The sequence below is a fragment of the Microchirus variegatus genome (genome assembly GCF_963457635.1).
Source record: "Microchirus variegatus genome assembly, chromosome: 15".
NCBI classification, from domain to species: Eukaryota; Metazoa; Chordata; class Actinopteri; order Pleuronectiformes; family Soleidae; genus Microchirus; species Microchirus variegatus.
The window spans coordinates 5924603-5943370 of record NC_139816.1 but is presented as its reverse complement, the minus strand read 5'-3'; the positions used below and the strand labels follow the sequence as shown (position 1 = coordinate 5943370).

Genomic DNA, 18768 nt, shown 5'->3' with positions numbered 1-18768 from the left:
ATGTTGAGATTAAAGTCAGTATTTGGAGGGGAAGAAGTCAGAATTCTGAGATTTAAGTCAGTATTTGGAGGGAAAAAGTGAATTCTGAGATTTAAGTCAGAATTCTTAGGGAAAAAAAAATCAGAATTCTGAGATCTAAGTAGGAATTTGGAGGAAAAAGAAATTTAAATCACAATTTGGGGATTTAAGTCAGAATTTGGAAGAAAAAAGTCAACATTTTGAGATTAAAGTCAGAATTTGGGAGAAAAAAGTCAAAATGTTGAAATTAAAGTCAGTATTTGGAGGAAAAAAAGTCAGAATTCTGAGATTTAAATCGGAATTTAGAGGAAAAAGTCAGAATTCGGAGATTTACATTGAAATTTGGAAGAAAAAAGTAAAAATTCTGAGATTTAAGTCAGAATTTGGGAGAAAAAAGTCAAAATGTTGAAATTAAAGTCAGTATTTGGAGGAAAAAAAGTCAGAATTCTGAGATTTAAATCGGAATTTAGAGGAAAAAGTCAGAATTCGGAGATTTACATTGAAATTTGGAAGAAAAAAGTAAAAATTCTGAGATTTAAGTCAGAATTTGGGAGAAAAAAGTCAAAATGTTGAAATTAAAGTCAGTATTTGGAGGAAAAAAAGTCAGAATTCTGAGATTTAAGTTGGACTTTGGAGAAAAAAGTCAGAATTCTGAGATTTAAGTAGAATTCAGGGATTTCAAATCGGAATTTGGAGGAAAAATCCAGAAATCTGAAACTTAAGTCAGAATTTGGAGAATGAACTTTTTATTTATGAATGTTTCTAAAAAAAAAAAAAAAATGTTCCAGTGTGTAAGAATTAGTGACATCTGGTGGTGAGACTGCAGATTAAAACGAATACACTCAGTTTCCCAAAGCCTACCAGGGAACTACGGTGGCCTTCACAGACCATAAAGGACGCTGTTCTTCACACTGACTGGTTCAATGCTGTAGAAACACGGCCCTTGTCTGAAGTACATTTGAAAGTCTGTGTATGTTTAAATTCATGTTTCTCTTTTTAAAAAGTGTAGCATCCACAAACAAACAAAAACGCTGCATCAAATCCACATAAAAACAGAAAAATAAGCGGACTGTACCGTTAATTCAGCAGCGTCCATGTGGAAAAACAGGGACGTCCATCTGCGGAGGAGTCATCTTTGTCATCCTGAGTGTGAAACACAACCTGAAGAAGAATCTGCGCGAGTTCAATCGAAATCAACAAAAACAAACTAAAGCTTTATTTTTTTTACTGTGTAGATTTTTAAAAAACAACAATGTGAATGTAAATATGAGTTTGTGTAAATATGTGAAATAAAGACACTGTTCAACTAAATGTCCTCAGCTGGTTCCTCCTGATTCTCTTCACTTCACTTCATTCACCTTTAAAAAAAAAAAAAAAAATCATTAATATAGAACAAACAGATTTAAGATTTAAGTTTGTGCATAATTTATGGTACGGAAAACCCACCTGTGAATGAAACAAAATAAAAATAAGACGGAATTCTGAGATTGAAGTCTAAATTCTGGGTTAAAAAAGTCTAAATTCTGAAATTTAAGTCGGAATTTAGAGGAAAAAAGTCTAAATTCTGAAATTTAAGTTGGAATTTGGAGAACAAAAGTCAGAATTCTGAGATTGAACTCCAAATTTGGGGGAGTAGAAATTCTGAAATTTAAGTTGGAATTTCATTTAGAGAAAAAAGTCATCATTCTGAGATTTAAGTCGGAATTCAGAGGGAAAAAGTCTAAATTCTGAGATTTGATTCAGAATTAAGAGAATAAAAAAGGCAAAAATCTGAAAAAAAAAAAAAAGAATAAGCCAGAATTCTGGGACTTAAATTTAAGTCAGAATTTTGACGACCAAAGGCAGAATTTCCCCTGAAGACTAAATCACAGAATTCTGTCTTTGAGGAAAAACAACAGCAAACAACAGAAATCTCATATTAAGTGAGAATTCTGACTTTAATCTTTAAATTCTGTCTTTTTAGTTTTAAAAATATAAAAGTCTATCCTCAGGTGAGAGTGTAAAGACAGTAAAACACAGATGAAGTAAACTCCAGTTTCACATTTACATGGATGTTCTGCCCCCTGCTGGTGAATATCAAACCGTGCAACATGTCGCTCCATGCTGCTGCTGTTGCTGCCCTCTAGTGTCCAACTTCAGCACTTACATGACAAAAAACCTGCAGGAGAAGAAAACAGAAAACAGGAAGAAGGAAAACAACAACAACAACAAAATAATCACACAAGACTTTTGAGTAAGTTTTTGTTTTTCTTTCTTTTTTGTGGAAATATGTTACAGTTATATTACAGGTATTTAAATGCCCCGAGGGAGAACAAAAACCGTCTGGAGACACGAGGAACTGAACCGAGACACAAAGAGTCCAGAGTGGATCAACGGGCGGAGCGAGGACCAACTGAAGCCCCGACGTGTCGGGAAAACGTCCAATAAATACTGCAATTGTTCCTTTAAGAGAGGACAGAACTGGAGGAACCTGAAGGCTTCTTCAGTTCTCTGTGGTGATTTTCTTTTGTTTTGTTTTAGCAGCTTCCACAAACCAAACACTTGTGCGAGGACAGGAAACGAGGACGCAACCAGAGATTTTCACAATAAGGTTCGGAAAATTCATATTAAATTGAAAAATGTGTCAAAACAAATAAATATGTTATTTTTCCCGCCTAAATCCGAGCGTACAATTGAAGAAATCTAACTGACTATTAGGTCCTTTCAGTTTAAAGGGACACTTCATGTTTTTTTGAGACCACAACAGACGCTCTCTTTAAATCTACACCTGCCTCAGTCTAAGATCTCTCCAGATTAGTCACTTAATTTGGATTTTTATGACAGGAAAATTAAGTTTGCATCACTTTGTAAACCATTTTGCTTCCATTTTGCACAGACTCTTCCACACCAAACTCCATAGAGAAAATCAACAGTTTCAGCATCACAGCACACAGGAGTCGTCGATCCACCGCCGCCTCCATCAGTGAGTTAAGAATGTGTTGTTTTGTCAATTCGGCGTTTGAAATCCTTTGTTCAAATTCACCACAGTGACACAAAGTGACCACACGAGGCAGCAGTAGACCAGCAGCTCATGTGTCCCCGTGAGCTAAAATCGCTGATTTTCTCTATGGGGTTTGGTGTGGGAGAGTGAGTGTTTTACAAACTTCAGTTTCCTGTCGAAAAAGTCTGTCTAACAGCGAAGATAAGGACGTGAACGTGTTCTTAAGATATCGTAGACTTAAACTGACGTGGATTTTATGCAGTTATTCTTTTTCGTTAGGTGGATAAAGCGTCTCAAAATGTCTCCCTTTAAGATCAGTTTGCCGTTGGTTGAAAGATTGCAGAATCCAAACGTCCTGTGTGAAAATACTCTGGTTGAAGGCTCGTCGTTCCTGCGTCACATTCCAACGCAACTAATTAAAAAACGTCTTGAATGAAAACTGGTGAGTCCATGTAGAAAAGTTCTTTCTTTTATATAAATTACACCGTTCTCTGATGATGATGATGATGATGACGACGACGTCTCAGTTCCTGCTAATCACGTTTATCTCCAAACAACAGCGTCCCCCTCACACACACACACACACTCTCACACACACGCACGCAGACACAGTTGCGACTTAGCTACACAACATGCTCTACACATTATTACAGAAGAGAACAGAAACAGACAGAAACGCTACACGTCCTCTCTCCGGCGCCGCGGCGCGGTGCAGATCCGGGCGATGGACGGAGGGCGCCGACCTCAGCTTCAGCTGGTGACCCTCATGACCCGCCTGTCAACGTAGCTGCCTTTGTTCTAGCTCCGCCCCCCTGCAGCGCCCCCCCCCCCCCCCCCCCGGCACGATCCGACGGATGACGCCCGGTGGGCTGAGGGCGGCGAGGTGGGGAGGGGAGGGGGGAATGTGCGCGACAACCAACCAGAGGAAGGGGGCGGGAGCTCAGCAGTCAAAGCGCATCTCCAGTGAATCGTCAAAGGCTCTGCTGTCGTGCCCCGCCCCTGACAGGAAGGCGGCCGTGACGGGCGCACCCGTCGCCGTGGTGACGTTGAGGAGGGTGCCGCCGGGGGAGCTGGTGGCCGGGCTGCGCAGCGCCGCGGCGGTGATGCTGGTGAGGTTGATTCCCAGCGTGAGTCGCGTTTGTTCGAGGGCTTTCTCCGGCACGGCGAACGCCTCCAGCTTCTTCTCTCCGTTCGCCATGTAGGAGTTCTGACAGCCGCGGCAGATACAGTCCAGACACGCCTACAAAACAACAACACAACAAACTCATAATCCAGTGTTCTCTCATCATCCTCCTCATCCTCACTTACGGCACTTTTCCACTGTGGTTTTTTTTGTAATTAAAACAAATGTCTGTGATCTTCCAGCTTCAAACTGCTCAATATTTTCTGACATTTAAAGGTGCATTGTGTAATAAACCTAAAGCAACTGTCCATAAAATCCTCCTAATATGTCACAGAGACTCAGGAATAATGTTCATATAACAAACTGAACTCACCAACAACAACAGTACAGACAAAATATTTTGCAGACTGCAAATCATGTTTATGTTTTGAAATCATGTTTTGGCATGTGGCGCCACCCACCACCGTCTACCAATCATTGCAGTCAACCACGGGTTGCCAGTTACGTCAGAATACGAAACCTAAAAGACCTCGGTATTTTGAATTTGAATGTAGTAACTGTTTTTGCCCACATTCTTACATATGGCACCTTTAATTGACAGAATAAGTCTTTTATTAATGAAGAGTTGTCCTCACCTTGCGGTTGGAGTAGCAGGGGCAGCGCTGCCCCCTGCAGGTCAACACAGACGGGTTCTGTGTGGCTCGGCCACACTTGCAGCCCTTCTTCTCCACGGGTTTCTTGTACAGCGGCTTGGATGGGCTGGGCGGGTGAGTCAGCGGGTGGGGATGCGGGTGCTGGGGCACGCGGTCGCGGGGCTGTGGGCGGGGCTTGTTGGGGCCCCCCTGCCTGGCCTTGGTGTACGCCTTCTTTGCGGCCCCGTGATGTTCCACAGTCTTTTTCAGGGCCTTGTTGGAGACGAGGACCGCCTTCCCCACTTTGGGTGGACCGCCATTGGGTACGGGGGCCAGGTGAGGGTGGGGCGGGGCTACAGGAAATATGGGCTCCTGTTTGGTGGTGGTGGCAGCAGAGTTGGGGTAGTGGCGGGGAGGGCTATTGGGACCGAGCGGCGTAACTTGTAAGAGGCTTGAGATGGGAAGGGCCTGCACCTTCTCGCTGTCGCTTTCCGAGCGGGAGCGCTTGCGGTGGCAGCGCGGCGGATGGCACGGGACCACGGTGGAGGGCTGAGGCGGAGGCTGCAGCGAGGGCTGTGGGTGAGAGTGCAGGGGGTGGGGGCTGTTCTCCGGGGGGAGGGAGGGGATGAGGCGGGACAAGTCCGGGCCGGACGGACAGAGAGGTCCGTTGAGGGTGGACTGAGGTACAGAGGGGGGGCAGTCGGGCTCAGGCGAGGGGTCGGGGTCTGTGTCCGTATCCAGAGTTCTGAGCACCTCCTCCACGCTCAACAGCAACGGCCCTCCACCGTGTTTCAGCTCGTCCCCGAACGCGCTGATGTCGCAAAGCCCCGCCTCCCCGCTCCCCGCGACGCTCACACACACCGGAATCTCTGCCGAAAAACTCTCCTGCTTCGCGACGCATCCGCCCGTGTCTATGGTGACGGGCTGCAGAGAGTCCGAACTGACCAGGCCGTTACAATCGTGCAGTCCGTTGATGCTCACCGGGCTCAGCTCCTCCCCCTTGATCTCCTTTATCAGGGGAGCTTCGACCACGTCGGAGGTAGACGCCATCTGCGACAGCACCGCCGAGTCGGAAACATCCTCCGCCTCCGGTTCGCTCTCGGCCAGCGCCAGGCCCTCGTTGAGGACGGCCTGGAGGTCGGGGGAGTTGCCGGCGGCGTTGGCGATGTGCGATGCGAGCGGCGACTGCGTGATGTAGAGGCAGAGCTTCCTGTAACAGTGGACGAGCAGCGAGAGCTGCCGGTTCTCCTCGAAGCGGGAATAGTCCTTGCACCAGCTGCACGAGGGCTTCAGCTGCATCCTCTGACCTTTACAGCCTCGACACACGTAGTGTTGACATGACGAGTCGGTGGGAGCGATGGGGTCCTGCAGCAGGTTTCCTGAAAACAACAACAGAGGAAAAACAACATTAAAAAGGCACAGTATGTAAGAAATGTACTGTTTTACAGGGTAAAAATTAGGATATTCTACGGTATTAGTCATAGAATATTCTTAACTCTGAGCTAAGAAAATAAGCTAATGAGATGCATTCAAAGATCTGAGTAAATTTGCGGGATCTACACGGCAATGAGCTCAGAGGAACAGCTGCAAGATGCATTCAAGGAACCTTGTAAAATTCATCACTTCTACAAATACACATGAAGTTGATGTACCACAAATAATACACTGTTTAACATTTTTCTTAAACAACTCATTGATCATTTGTACCATAAATAACGTAGTGATTGGAGCAGAAGTATTTCTTTAAAGTATGGTTCTAGAGTTAGAACAAAAAAAAATATTTCCATAATCGATTAATCTAGCAGTTATTTTCTCGATTAATCAAGTACTTGTTTACAAATTTTTGTTTTGTCCACAAACCAAAATAAATCAGTTATAATGATTTATTTGTGATATGGAGAAAATAACAAGAAAATATTCACATTAAAGAAGCTGAAAAATCTGACAAACTTTGTTTAATTACAAATTAAAACCCTCAAACCGATGAATTTGACAACAAACAAAAAAAAAGCAAATTCCTTCCAGTTTATACCTACAGATGACTTGGTGTACCTCTACGTGCAGTACCTGTTTTAAACACTGGTTGTCACTGTTTTTTCCACATATTTTCCCTTTGACACATGACAAATTTCACAGGAACAGTGCAGATCAGCTGACACTGATGATTAACTCACAGGACCCAGGAAAGGCAGCAGCGTTCGCCAAGAGCAATAAAAATTCATATCCAGTTCAATTCTTCCGCATGATTTAACACGTTTATTTTTAGGACCATTAGAAACCACAGCTTCCTGAGGAGACACATTCATTCTTATAAACCTGAGCGCAGCGTGGCGACTCGCCAGAGCCACTGACAACCGCTCATTCAGAGGCGCTTCCTTAGCAACGCTCGTCGCCAAGGAGTGCAGCTGCAGATGCTCCATTCAGAGGAAACAAGCCACCCTCCTGACTCTGTGATGCCTCATCAACCCACCACACAACCACCGAGTGTCTTCACTGGACCTGTTCATGCTCATCTATTATTTATGTTGTATTATCTGAGAGTGGATCACCTTTACCTCACAGCAAGACACAGAAACGTGCAACTACACATCGGGATTTTAATTATTACTGGTATATTCAGCCTTTTATATTCAGTGGCACACACCAAGACATTAAAGGGTCGGTGCATTCGTTTTTTGATGAACTGTTTCATGTGTTGAATAAATTACATTTTATAGAAAATACTGTGTGTAAACACTGATCCACATTTTTTTTTATGTTTAAATAACTCTGCAATTAATTGTAAAATAATGTTAATAATGTCACAGTCAATAATTGTTTGCATTATTTGTTATCAGCAAGCAGCTCCATTATAAAAGATGGAGGAAAAAAGGTAAATCGGCTGAATATATGGGCCAAAACCATTTGGCATCTTCCACAGAAAACGTACAGGACGACCTCTAAAAACCATGCATTATAAACTGTGCCAACTAAATCACATTTGATGTTTATTTAGTAGAGAAAAAAACTTGACCTACAGCCAAATAAATGTTGTTTACTTAGAGATGAGCCTGACTGCTGTACATAACACTGTTTATTTTCTTAATTGTAATAATAATAATATAATAATAAATAATGTGGTATACTTATATATTTTAAAGAAATATAAATACAACATATTCTAGCACGTTTTAGTGATAATGTATGAGAACAATTTAATCTATTTAAAGTTCATTAAGAGAAATAAATTGGTCTCCAACATAATAAACAGAGAAACGCCCCACTGCTGCTGAGCTGCACACAGAGGGGGGTGTGTCATGGTGGGTGGAGCCGAGACCGATGGTGCGTTCACTGCGCCACGGAATCTCCGCCATCACGTGTGATAAACAGGATTTAGGACCATAAAGGACAGAAGGAAACACATAATTCATGTATTTTACACTCGTTAAGTTTTATCAGGTTAAATATATAAACAAAAAACGCCCAAATGACTCAAAAATGAGTTGAGTTTGTTACCAAATAATTAGAGTGGAAAAAGGAAAATCATTTATTTATTATTACGTTTAGCCAAGACTGTAAGCTTGCTATACAACATCAGTTTTATTACGAGAAGCACAAGAAATGCAAACCATGTTTAATATTTATTATATTTATATGTATATATTAAAAACATATTGATTAAATGGTTGGTTTCACTGATTAAAATTGACGATACAGTCATTTCCGATAGTCCTTGAAAGCAGCATTATTTAAAGGCTCGCTCCTCCTGGGAGCACAGATGACAACAACACACAAAACAACAACACACGCCTATTATCGAATAAATTATAAATAATAAAGACATTTATGAATAAATGCATAAATGAATAAGAATCAGAGGGAAGCTCACCGCAGACCAGGCAGGACAGGGACTGGCGGAAGAAGGGTAGCAGCTTGCAGAGCTCCGCCAGAGCCCGCGGGTCTCGGGGGTCGCACTGCAGCACGGAGCGACTCACGGACACGTAGAGAGCGGTCGCATTCACCGGGTTCATCTCAGCTGCCTGGCCCCGGAAGGGAGCTCCAGTCCGGGCCGGACCGGTCCGTGAAAAAGACTTACTGATACCGTTAACACACTACAGCCACCCAATAATAATAATAATAAAGTAATGCGAAGTAAAAACGACTGCTTCTCTGAGGGGAGTCTGGACTAACATAGATGGCTGTGAGGGTGTCACTTTCCCGTGGGTGAATCCCACACATGTGCACACAGAGGCTCCCACTCACCCACCCCGGTCACATCCTCAGCGTCTCCCGGCTCTGGAAGCACCGCTCCCCCCGGTGATGATGACGATGACGATGGTGGTGGGTCCGTTTATGCATAAAAACGTCGCTTTATCCAATGGGATTCAGTTTGTTTCCACATTAAAAACACATGGAGCCTTTCCCTGGTTACATACAGCTGGTGAAATAAGCAGCAGGTCCCAGATTCAAACACGGGCTTTCGTGCCAAAGTAGTCCCCTCTGCAAAGCTCTGTCCCCGGGTAGCCCATACTCCACATGCATGCTCGTCCTCGGTGGGTCTCACGTCGCTCCAGAGCTGCTATCGCACGGTGCATTTATTATCATCCTGCAGCGCTGCATTAGTGTCTCCGGTGTGTTTTGGCGGCGCAACCCCGGCAGCCTCGTCACACCGCTCTGTTATTGTTCATGGCGGCTCGAAAACAAAACAGGCCCCGGTGGCACAAAAAAGCCTCCGCGCTGGCGATAAAAAGTGCCCGTCAGTGTGGACGGGTATATAAGAAGGTGAAGAAAAGGTAGTGGAAAGAAAAATAATTCCAAAGCGCCGACGTTTCTCTGGGTGTGGAGAAAAATAATCCTGCTGAAGCCTCGGGCTCGCGTGAGAGAGCTCACCGCTTGAGGTGCACCGGGGAGCCGGCTACACAAGCAAGGCCGCTCCGCTCTGTCCTCGGGATTAACGGGGCTCCGCCGCTGTCGCTGCTCGCCTCGGCGGGAAAGTATCACGAAAAGCCGAGGACTCGGCGCGTTAAATGAGCAAATTAAGTCCTCCAGTAGCTTTCAAAGCAGCATTCCTCTTCCGGAGGAGCAGCGAAGACCGAGGGTGAATTAAATCCCTATCCGTTTACCTTGCTATCATTAGCCGCAGAGCATTCTTCATACCTCCCGTCGCTTTCCCAGACACAAACAAGGGGGGCGCTGTTGTCCAAATCTCGCGAGAACACACGACGCGGTTCATTTGAAAATCGGTCCACATATTATTATTATTATAAAATTACCACTTAAATTAATGCATAATCCATTAAAAATAACGTATAATTAAAAAATAATAATAAAAAGAAAAATAATAAAGCCTTCATTTTATACTATTTATATTGTTCTGTCTAGTTTTACTTATTTATGTATGGTAATTTCTTAAAATGTACTCAAATTTTAATTTAACCTGACTTCCTGGAACCTTTTTCTTCCTCTTGGTACATGTTTGTTATTCACCAAAGATAAAGATCAGGACACAGGAGTTGAAGACTCATGATTCTTTGGTAATTCTCCAGATTATCTGTAAAAAAAAAACAGCTGAAGTCACAATGACAGTAAAACTGGAAAACATGTGTGATGTAATCACACTGATAATGACTGACGATTAATGTGTGTGTGTGTGTGCGTGTGTATGTCTGTGTGTGTGTCTGTGTGTCGCTGACAGGAGCTGGTGATAAAAATAAAGTTTTGATGCAGTTTTAGTTAAAAAACTTTTTCTACCCAGTTAATAATTGGCATTTAAAAGCATCAATTGTAATTTAAATCACCTGTAACGCCTCCATTTGCTGATAAAGACATAGGCACAGTAATATATAGTGTGTATAAATATATAAATAGTACATATATGTGAGTATTTCTGTTGCAGCCTCATTCCACATGTGTGAGTAGCAGCTTGTCACAGCATCATGACTGTTTCCTGAGGTGACTATGGAAACAGAGGAGGTTAAAAATAGTGGTGTGGTCAGTCTGAGTGTTTATTCTCTGAGTTTGGGTGATTCCCCCTTCACACACACACATATGCAGTGTGAAGGAAACATGAGCTGTTCTCAAAGTCTACTCCCTTGAAATGATTAATAATCAGCCATGACAGTGACAGTGAGGTCAATGAAGCAGCCAGTAGATATTCTGTTGTTATTGATCAAACACAAGTTTGTATCCATCAGCTGGAAAACACATTGATCTTGAGGACACAATAAAATAATAATAAAAAAAAGATTTTAGCCACTTTTATACAGGAAACTGAAGTTTGTGTTAAACCGCTCACTCTCCCACACCAAACCCCATAGAGAAAATCAGTGATTTTCGCTCACAGTGACACAGGAGCTGCTGGTCTACTGCTGCCTCGTGTGGTCACTTTGTGTCACTGAGGTGAATCTGAATGAATAATTTAAAACACAGAATTTCCTAAATACCACATTTGAGTTTATTGATGGAGGCAGTAATGGATCAACAACTCCTGTGTGCTGTGATGTAAAAATCTATGATTCTCTCTATGGGGTTTGGTGTGGGAGAGTGCACGGTTTAACACAAACTTCAGTTTCCTGTCTAAAAGAGTTCATCCAGCTGTAAGATAAACAGTCAAACAGGTCCACTGTGTAATATTTGTGACACCTTATGTTATTTTTTTCGAATTGTTAAACAAACAAAACATCATTTTCTATTATTTGATTTAAAATATATACACAGAAATCTTGACAAAAAGGTAACCGTGACCCATCTGTGGTGTGTGTGTGTGTGTGTGTGTGTGTGTGTGTGTGTGTGTGTGTGTGTGTGTGTGTGTGTGTGTGTGAAGGTGATTTCCATTCCAGAAACGTTGCTCATGACAACAGCGGTTCCTCTTTTCCTCAGCTGTATAAAAACACCATCACAGCTGGTGACAATCACTTAACTCTGAGTTCTTTCCTGATCCTGATCCTGATCCTGATCCTGATCCAGATCCACACAGTGCTGATGAAGATGTGGACCAGTCTGAGTCTGAGCCGCTGGATTTTTCTGCTCACCTTGGCCGTGATCATGTTCGTCTCTGCGTCACATGGTAACGACGATTCTTTATTCTTAAAATGCAGCCTGTGAGACAAAAACATAGATATTGATAATTTCTCTAAGTAAAAATTACAAATTTGGTCATTGTTCATTTCTATGACATGATAATTATACATTGAAGTAATTTAAATGTATTAATCAAGACAGTTATCAGGAGATTAATCAGTGCAATTCATCTCTGTAACTGTTTTTGTCTTTAACGTGACACTAAAGTGTTACATTTAACATAATTAAACTATTTTCATCTCAAAATTACACTAAATGGCGTTAAATTGAACACTTTAACACTGAAAAAATTATTAAACAATTTTGCGTTCAAATTAAATGAAATCCCATGTATGTATCAATGTATTTGACTCTTTTTCTGCTCATTTTAAACTAAAAGCTTAAATATATTACTTATTAAAATAACTTGGTTTTAACATCATTTACCTCAGTATTAGTCAAATTATTACAATGATGTGACTATAATGGAATGTAAGGCGTTATTATTTTTTTAATATTAACCATTTATTTGTACACACTACAGAAAATGCTTGATGATGATTTATCTGCTCCATTTTTATTTATTTCCAATATTAAAAGTTTCCATTTCCTTATTTGGAGATCCTCTAATCTATTCTCTGTGTGTGTGTGTGTGTGTGTGTGTGTGTGTGTGTGTGTGTGTGTGTGTGTGTGTGTGTGTGTGTGTGTGTGTGTGTGTGTGTGTGTGATCCAGTGGACGCCGCAGTCCCGATCATAAACCTTTCCTGTTGTCGCAGCTTCAGATCCAGCTTTGTCCCCAAAGTGAAAGCGTGTTACGAACAGAAGCCGCGACACGACTGTGACGTTCACGCCTTCCTGTGAGTATAATCTGTGAATATAATCTGTGAGTATGATCTATGAGTATAATCTGTGAGTATAATCTGTGAGTATAATCTGTGAGTATAATCTGTGAATATAATCTGTGAGTATAATCTATGAATATAATCTGTGAATATAATCTGTGAGTATAATCTATGAATATAATCTGTGAATATAATCTGTGAGTATAATCTATGAGTTTAATCTGTGAATATAATCTGTGAGTATAATCTATGAGTATAATCTGTGAATATAATCTGTGAGTATAATCTGTGAGTATAATCTGTGAATATAATCTGTGAGTATAATCTATGAATATAATCTGTGAATATAATCTGTGAGTATAATCTATGAGTTTAATCTGTGAATATAATCTGTGAGTATAATCTGAGTATAATCTGTGAATATAATCTGTGAATATAATATGCAAGTATAATCTGTAATTATCTTTATTTATATAATATAAACTAAGGTCCGTGACATTTACACTATAGTCAGATGACACACACTCAGTGTTTGGTTGAGGTGAGAGGTCACACTCACCTGAGGGCAGAGGTCAGGTGTGCGGTGACTGTTTTGATAACGAGTGTTTTCTGTTTCCAGGATCTTAACAAAGAGGAACAAAATCATGTGTGTCCGTCCAGCTGCTCCGTGGCTCCAGGACAAGATAAAGGTTAGAATCAGCCAAAAAAACTACAGTATCAGAATTAAAGTCTGTTTGTGTTCATCTTACACTAAAAGCAACATTTTTAATCATTATTCCAGAGTGTAATCAACTCTTTTCTTGTTGAATAAATATGTATATGTTTGTATATGTGTTTGAACTAAAATTAGCTGTTCTTTGATAAATATTTATTATAACTTCGACAAAAACACAGATAGAGTATTTTATTTATACATAAAAACATTGATTATTGTACATCCTGATTTTTAATCTGAAATGTGTCTGACTGACTCTATCCCTGTTTCCCAGGGTGGATTATACTGCCCCCCTGTGGTGTCACTGGGATAACGTCCGGAGAGGATAATGTGAAATGACCAGTGACCAAAACTACAACAGGAGATTCTATATATGTTATACTATTTATTCCTTTTACATGACTATTTAAAGATTAACTTATTATTTTTATATTATTTCATTGAACCGTGCAGCTACAGTGTATTTTGTGGCAGCAGTTTGTGAAGTTTTAAAGGCACAGTTTGTCCTTTTTGTAAGTGGAACAACAAACAATAACAATAAAAGCTGATGAAATGTGAAAATCATGAATAAATAATCTTCTTTTGACACACACAGTTTTTCTGCTTAAGTCTACAATATCTATCAGCGATTTTAGCTCACACGGACACAGGAGCTGCTGGTCTACTGCTGCCTCGTGTGGTCACTTTGTGTCACTGAGGGAAATCTGAACATATCATTTTAAAAGCTGAATTCACTAAATAAGACATTTGAACTTAGCGTTGGAGACAGCAGTGGATCAACAACTCCTGTGAATTCCTGTGTGCTGTGATGTTAAAATCACTGATTTTCTCTATGGGGTTTGGTGTGGGAGAGTGAGTGATTTACAAACTTCAGTTTCCTGTTGGAAAAGTCTGTCTAACAGTGAGATAAAGACGTGAACATGTTCTTAAGACATCATAGACTCAGGTGAGCCTTTTGTGCAGTGGCTTTAATCAGATTTTCCTTGTGTATTCAGATGGTTTAGTCAGCACACACACCCGTGGTGGAAACATCTGTTGTTTCTTTATATATACTATTATTTACTGTCATGCTCAACATTCATACTGTTACCTATTCTGGACGCTGACGTCTGTCTCTGTCACCCTCACACTCTTTCCACTTTGTTTCATGTTTCCTTATTTGTGAAAAAAGACACGTTGGCTGCAGCTTCTGCTGTCACCACATGGTGGCGACAAAGCTGTGAAGACCCACAGGCCTCTCCTGGAGGTACAGTCAGACAGAGAATATACATGTGCAGAAATAAAGTGAGTGTGCTGCAAACCTTAAAAACATTCATGAGTAGATGATCACGTCCTGGATGAATGGATGAAAATACAAACTCGTAATATAATAGGCTATAAGACACGTGTGTCAAACTCAAGGCCCGGGGCCCAGATGTGGCCCGCCACGTCATTTTATGTGGCCCCGCGAGTGATCAATTGGTCTTAAAAACCTGTGTTAAAATAGGTCTATGCTGCGTTGACCATAAACTACATTTCCCACAATGCATGGCGATTGCGTTACCCGCAAAGTGACGGCATCCCGCCACTAGATCGCAGCGTATCATTGAATATGCATCATGCGACGAGTGAAATTGAATAAGTAATAAATACAGAAAGTTATTTATCAATATGTTACAGAGTAGTTACCTTTATTTTACATTATATTTTGTGACATTTAGTTACATTTATTCTGTATGACATTTACATCTGACCCTTTGAGGGTAACCATGATGCTGATGTGGCCCTCAGTGAAAAAGAGTTTGACACCCCTGCTGTAAGAGATTAAACTAAACCACTCACTCTCCCACACCAAAGCCCATGGAAAAAACTGTGATTTTGAGTTGTTGATCCACTGCTGCCTCCATCACTAAGTTCAAATGTGCTATTTTGTTAATTCTGTCTTTAAAATCCTTCGTCCAGATTAACCTCAGTGACACAAAGTGACCACACGAGGCAGCAGTGGACCAGCAGCTCCTGTGTCCCCCGCGAGCTAAAATCATTGATTTTCTCTATTGGGTTTGGTGTGGGAGTGGTAAACATACTTTTATAAGAAATAAAAAATGATGAAAGAAATTAAAATAAAATAAAAGGAATAGAATAGTCAAGATGAGTATATAATATACAGTAATGTGCAGTATAGTTTACAGTTTTAAGTGAAGTGTCCCCCTTGGAAAAATACAGAAGTTGTTTTTTTTTTTTTTTAACCATCGTTTCACCACATCCTGAGCAGCAGGGACACGACAATCATGACACAGCAGGTGTTCTGATGGAAACATGAGTAAGACACCCAGAGCTGATCTGGACATGAACCGCGGAAGAATTAAAGTAATGATGAGCGTGCGGCACATGACCCAGTCACCGCAACGAAACTCTCTGGTTTGGCATAATTACTTCTCCATTCTGGTGTCGGGGTGTTGGAGATTCTTGAATCAGACACTGACGACGCAGGAAGTAATTCGAGGGTTTCATGGAAGCGTTTTTCTGCAACTAATACCAAGAGGTGCACGTCAGAGGTCTCAGCTGATATTGTCATTGGTGTTAAAGGTCAATTTAAATGTTTAGAGACGTGTTTCAAGCTTTCCTAAAAGTGTAATTAGTCGAGGAAACAGCCTGAAACAGATTTTAGCCACTTAACAAAAGACTCACATCATGAAATCCACGTCGGTTTAAGTCTCACTCTCCCACACCAAACCACATAGAGAAAACCAGTGATTTTAACATCACAGCACACAGGAGTTCACAGGAGTTGTTGATCCACTGCTGCCTCCATCACTAAGTTCAAATGTCTTATTTTGTCACTTCGGCTTTTAAAATCCTTCGTTCAGACTTCCCTCAGTGACACGAAGTGACCACACGAGGCAGCAGCGGACCAGCAGCTCCTGTGTCCCCAGGAGCTAAAATTGCTGATTTTCTCAATGGACTTTGGTGTGGGAGACACATATCTAATATATTTGTATATTTATATATTATATATTTCTGTATATTTTATTAGATGTGTCTAATAAAATATACATTCACTCTCCCACACCAAAGTCCATAGAGAAAATCAGTGATTTTAGCTCACGGTGACACAGGAGCTGCTGGTCTGCTGCCTCGTGTGGTCACTTTGTGTCACTGCGCTAAATCTGAATGACAGATTTTAAAAGCCAAAGTCTGCAAAATAACACATTTAAACGTGCTGATGTTGGCAGCAGTGGATCGACAACTCCTGTGTGCTGTGATGTGATGTTAAATCACAACACAACAGTGTGAGCGTGTAGAAAAAGGGAGAAAAGAAGTGATTAATAACGTAGTATAATGTTAACAAGAGAAGGCTATAATGTCAATAAGTTGGCCATATTTCACACTTGAAACCCCCAAAATGGCGGCGCGTAGCGCTGTTTGGTCTATCGTGTCTAGTTACCAGCCGAAATGTAAAGTCCAGGTCTTAAAGTCAGTATCAGAGGGAAAGAACAGAATTGGAAAATGTCTAAAATGTCTAAAAATAACTTTCTTTAAAAATCAGGAACTTCTTGAGGAAGGAAATAAAGGTTTCTCCATTCGAGAAGCTCTCAGTTTTCTTTTCACTGTGTTTGCCCGTCAGACTGATCGTGTCTCTGTTCATGCCTGTGAGCTGTCTGGAACACATTTCTCATAATACAATCAGCAAACATGTGGCAGTGGGGGGGGATTTTAGTTAAGAAAAGTGATTACTAATCAACACATTGAGTGTTCATGCATCAGTTCTGCAGCTGAAGTCAACCACACACAACGGAAACACACTTGATGTGTGAACATGTGGGCTTCTCCTTCATATCTGCACAATCAGACGACAGAGTTTTCACTTTGAAGCTCAGGTCTGTCCATCTTCTGCCTCATTAGTTGAAAACATCGTCTGATCAATGTCAATGAATAAAGTGATCTGGGGAAACTCTTCCAGTTTCCTCTGTGAAGTCAATCAGGAGGTAAAAGTACACTGGATAACCACCAGGGGGCAGCCAAAATAACTCAGTTTCAATGATTTATTACCTTTCACTCAGTACGTTTACATGCACAGTTTCATCGAGCCGGAGTTCGAGTATACATGCAGAGGAGAGAATTTATGTGTACGTGCACGTCTGTAGGTGGCGCTGTAACTCTGGCTCTTGTGGTTGCCATGTTGGCTGAAGAAAGACGCCACCGCCACCACCGCCGCTACGTTTATAGGTCGTCTAATTCTACTTCCGGGTCAAAGACCCGAAACACTGGTCGTCAGGGAAAGACACTTTTCTTTTCTGTCGCCCAATCATCTGTTGCGGTCTTGACTGACGGACCGTACCATTTTATTCTGGTACTCCAAGGGAAGGGTGCCAAAGAATGGAACAATAGGGGCTGCTTATTTTGGTACGATTCCTAATGGAAACGCAAAAAAGAAAAATGCACCGTAGTGAACCAAACTCAACCAAACTCAACCAAACTCAACCGTTCCACTTGGTGGAAACAAGGCTTTAGGCTGCCAACATGGCGGTTCACAGAAACTGTCATGTGAGTCATGAGCACCTTTCAAGACAACCTTGAATAAGCAGTTAAGACAAAGTAAAGCAGCTCCTGCTTTAAGTTTAAAGTTTGAAAATGCGACAAACATTAAATGTGTTTATATGTTTAACAAAATGAAGAGAAAGGAAACAGGAAACAGAAAGTAGAGGATTGCATCAGGCGAGAAAAGAAGAAGTTTGTCACTTAACACCAAAAAAAAACTTTCTTTATAAATCTTTTGCTATTTTTAGATTCTTTAAGTGATTTTCACCAGAGGAATCTTCTGTATCCTTGCACTATCTCTGCTGCAGAATAAGAGGAAATGGACAGAGAGACGTCACCTCCTGGGCACTGTGCTGATGGCGAGCGATAAACGAGTTATTACGTGGAAACCTGCGTCTTCACGTCGATCTCTTCTGCAGAAGAAGACGACGAGGGTGTGGCACTCTGTGAAGCGGATGCTATAGGTTGGTGCTAAACTGGGTTTAAACGAGAATTTCACACCATTTGTGGGATGAGATGCTGTTTCAGATAAAAAGAATATCGCCATCATCATTAGATGACTTCACTGTTTGACACAAATTTGGGTTAAATTCCCCAGTAGCTGCTGCCACTGAGATTAAAATAAACCCAAGTGTCCTTCATACTTTCCATTTGCTCTCAAACTGTTGAAAATACTGATGTAAATTCCGGCGCATGAGAGCTACTTAAAAAACTGCTGGGGACACAGCGTGTTGAGCGAATGAGATGCATTCATGAAACCTCGTAAATTCCACCACTTTTGCAAACTCACATTACTACGAACCAAATGGTTGTTGCTGCTGCTGCCACCTAGTGGTAATAGATGCGCCACACATTTGGTCAATCGTTGAAAGTAAAAAGATTTGTTTCTATAAATCGTCACG

General features: G+C 41.3%; 1 protein-coding gene across 1 annotated transcript; it reads right to left on the bottom strand.

The window, feature by feature from the left end:
• Positions 1–3901: 3901 nt before the first annotated feature.
• Positions 3902–9094, bottom strand: msl2b (MSL complex subunit 2b). Its single transcript, XM_083902049.1, has 3 exons — positions 8622–9094; positions 4757–6132; positions 3902–4238 (listed from the first exon to the last, which is right to left on the bottom strand). Exons 1-3 carry the CDS (start codon positions 8761–8763, stop codon positions 3939–3941), a joined length of 1818 nt encoding a protein of 605 aa, XP_083758175.1. The 5' UTR covers positions 8764–9094; the 3' UTR covers positions 3902–3938.
• Positions 9095–18768: the final 9674 nt, after the last annotated feature.

What these genes read in the sequence shown, in the direction of transcription:
- msl2b (XM_083902049.1), bottom strand. Translation starts at nt 8,763, where the DNA reads ATGAACCCGGTGAATGCGACCGCTCTCTACGTGTCCGTGAGTCGCTCC. An exon ending in CCTGTCCTGCCTGGTCTGCG is followed by an intron (nt 6,133 to 8,621) that starts GTGAGCTTCCCT and finishes TGTTGTTTTCAG; the next exon opens with GAAACCTGCTGCAGGACCCC. An exon ending in CCTGCTACTCCAACCGCAAG is followed by an intron (nt 4,239 to 4,756) that starts GTGAGGACAACT and finishes GTTGTTTTGTAG; the next exon opens with GCGTGTCTGGACTGTATCTG.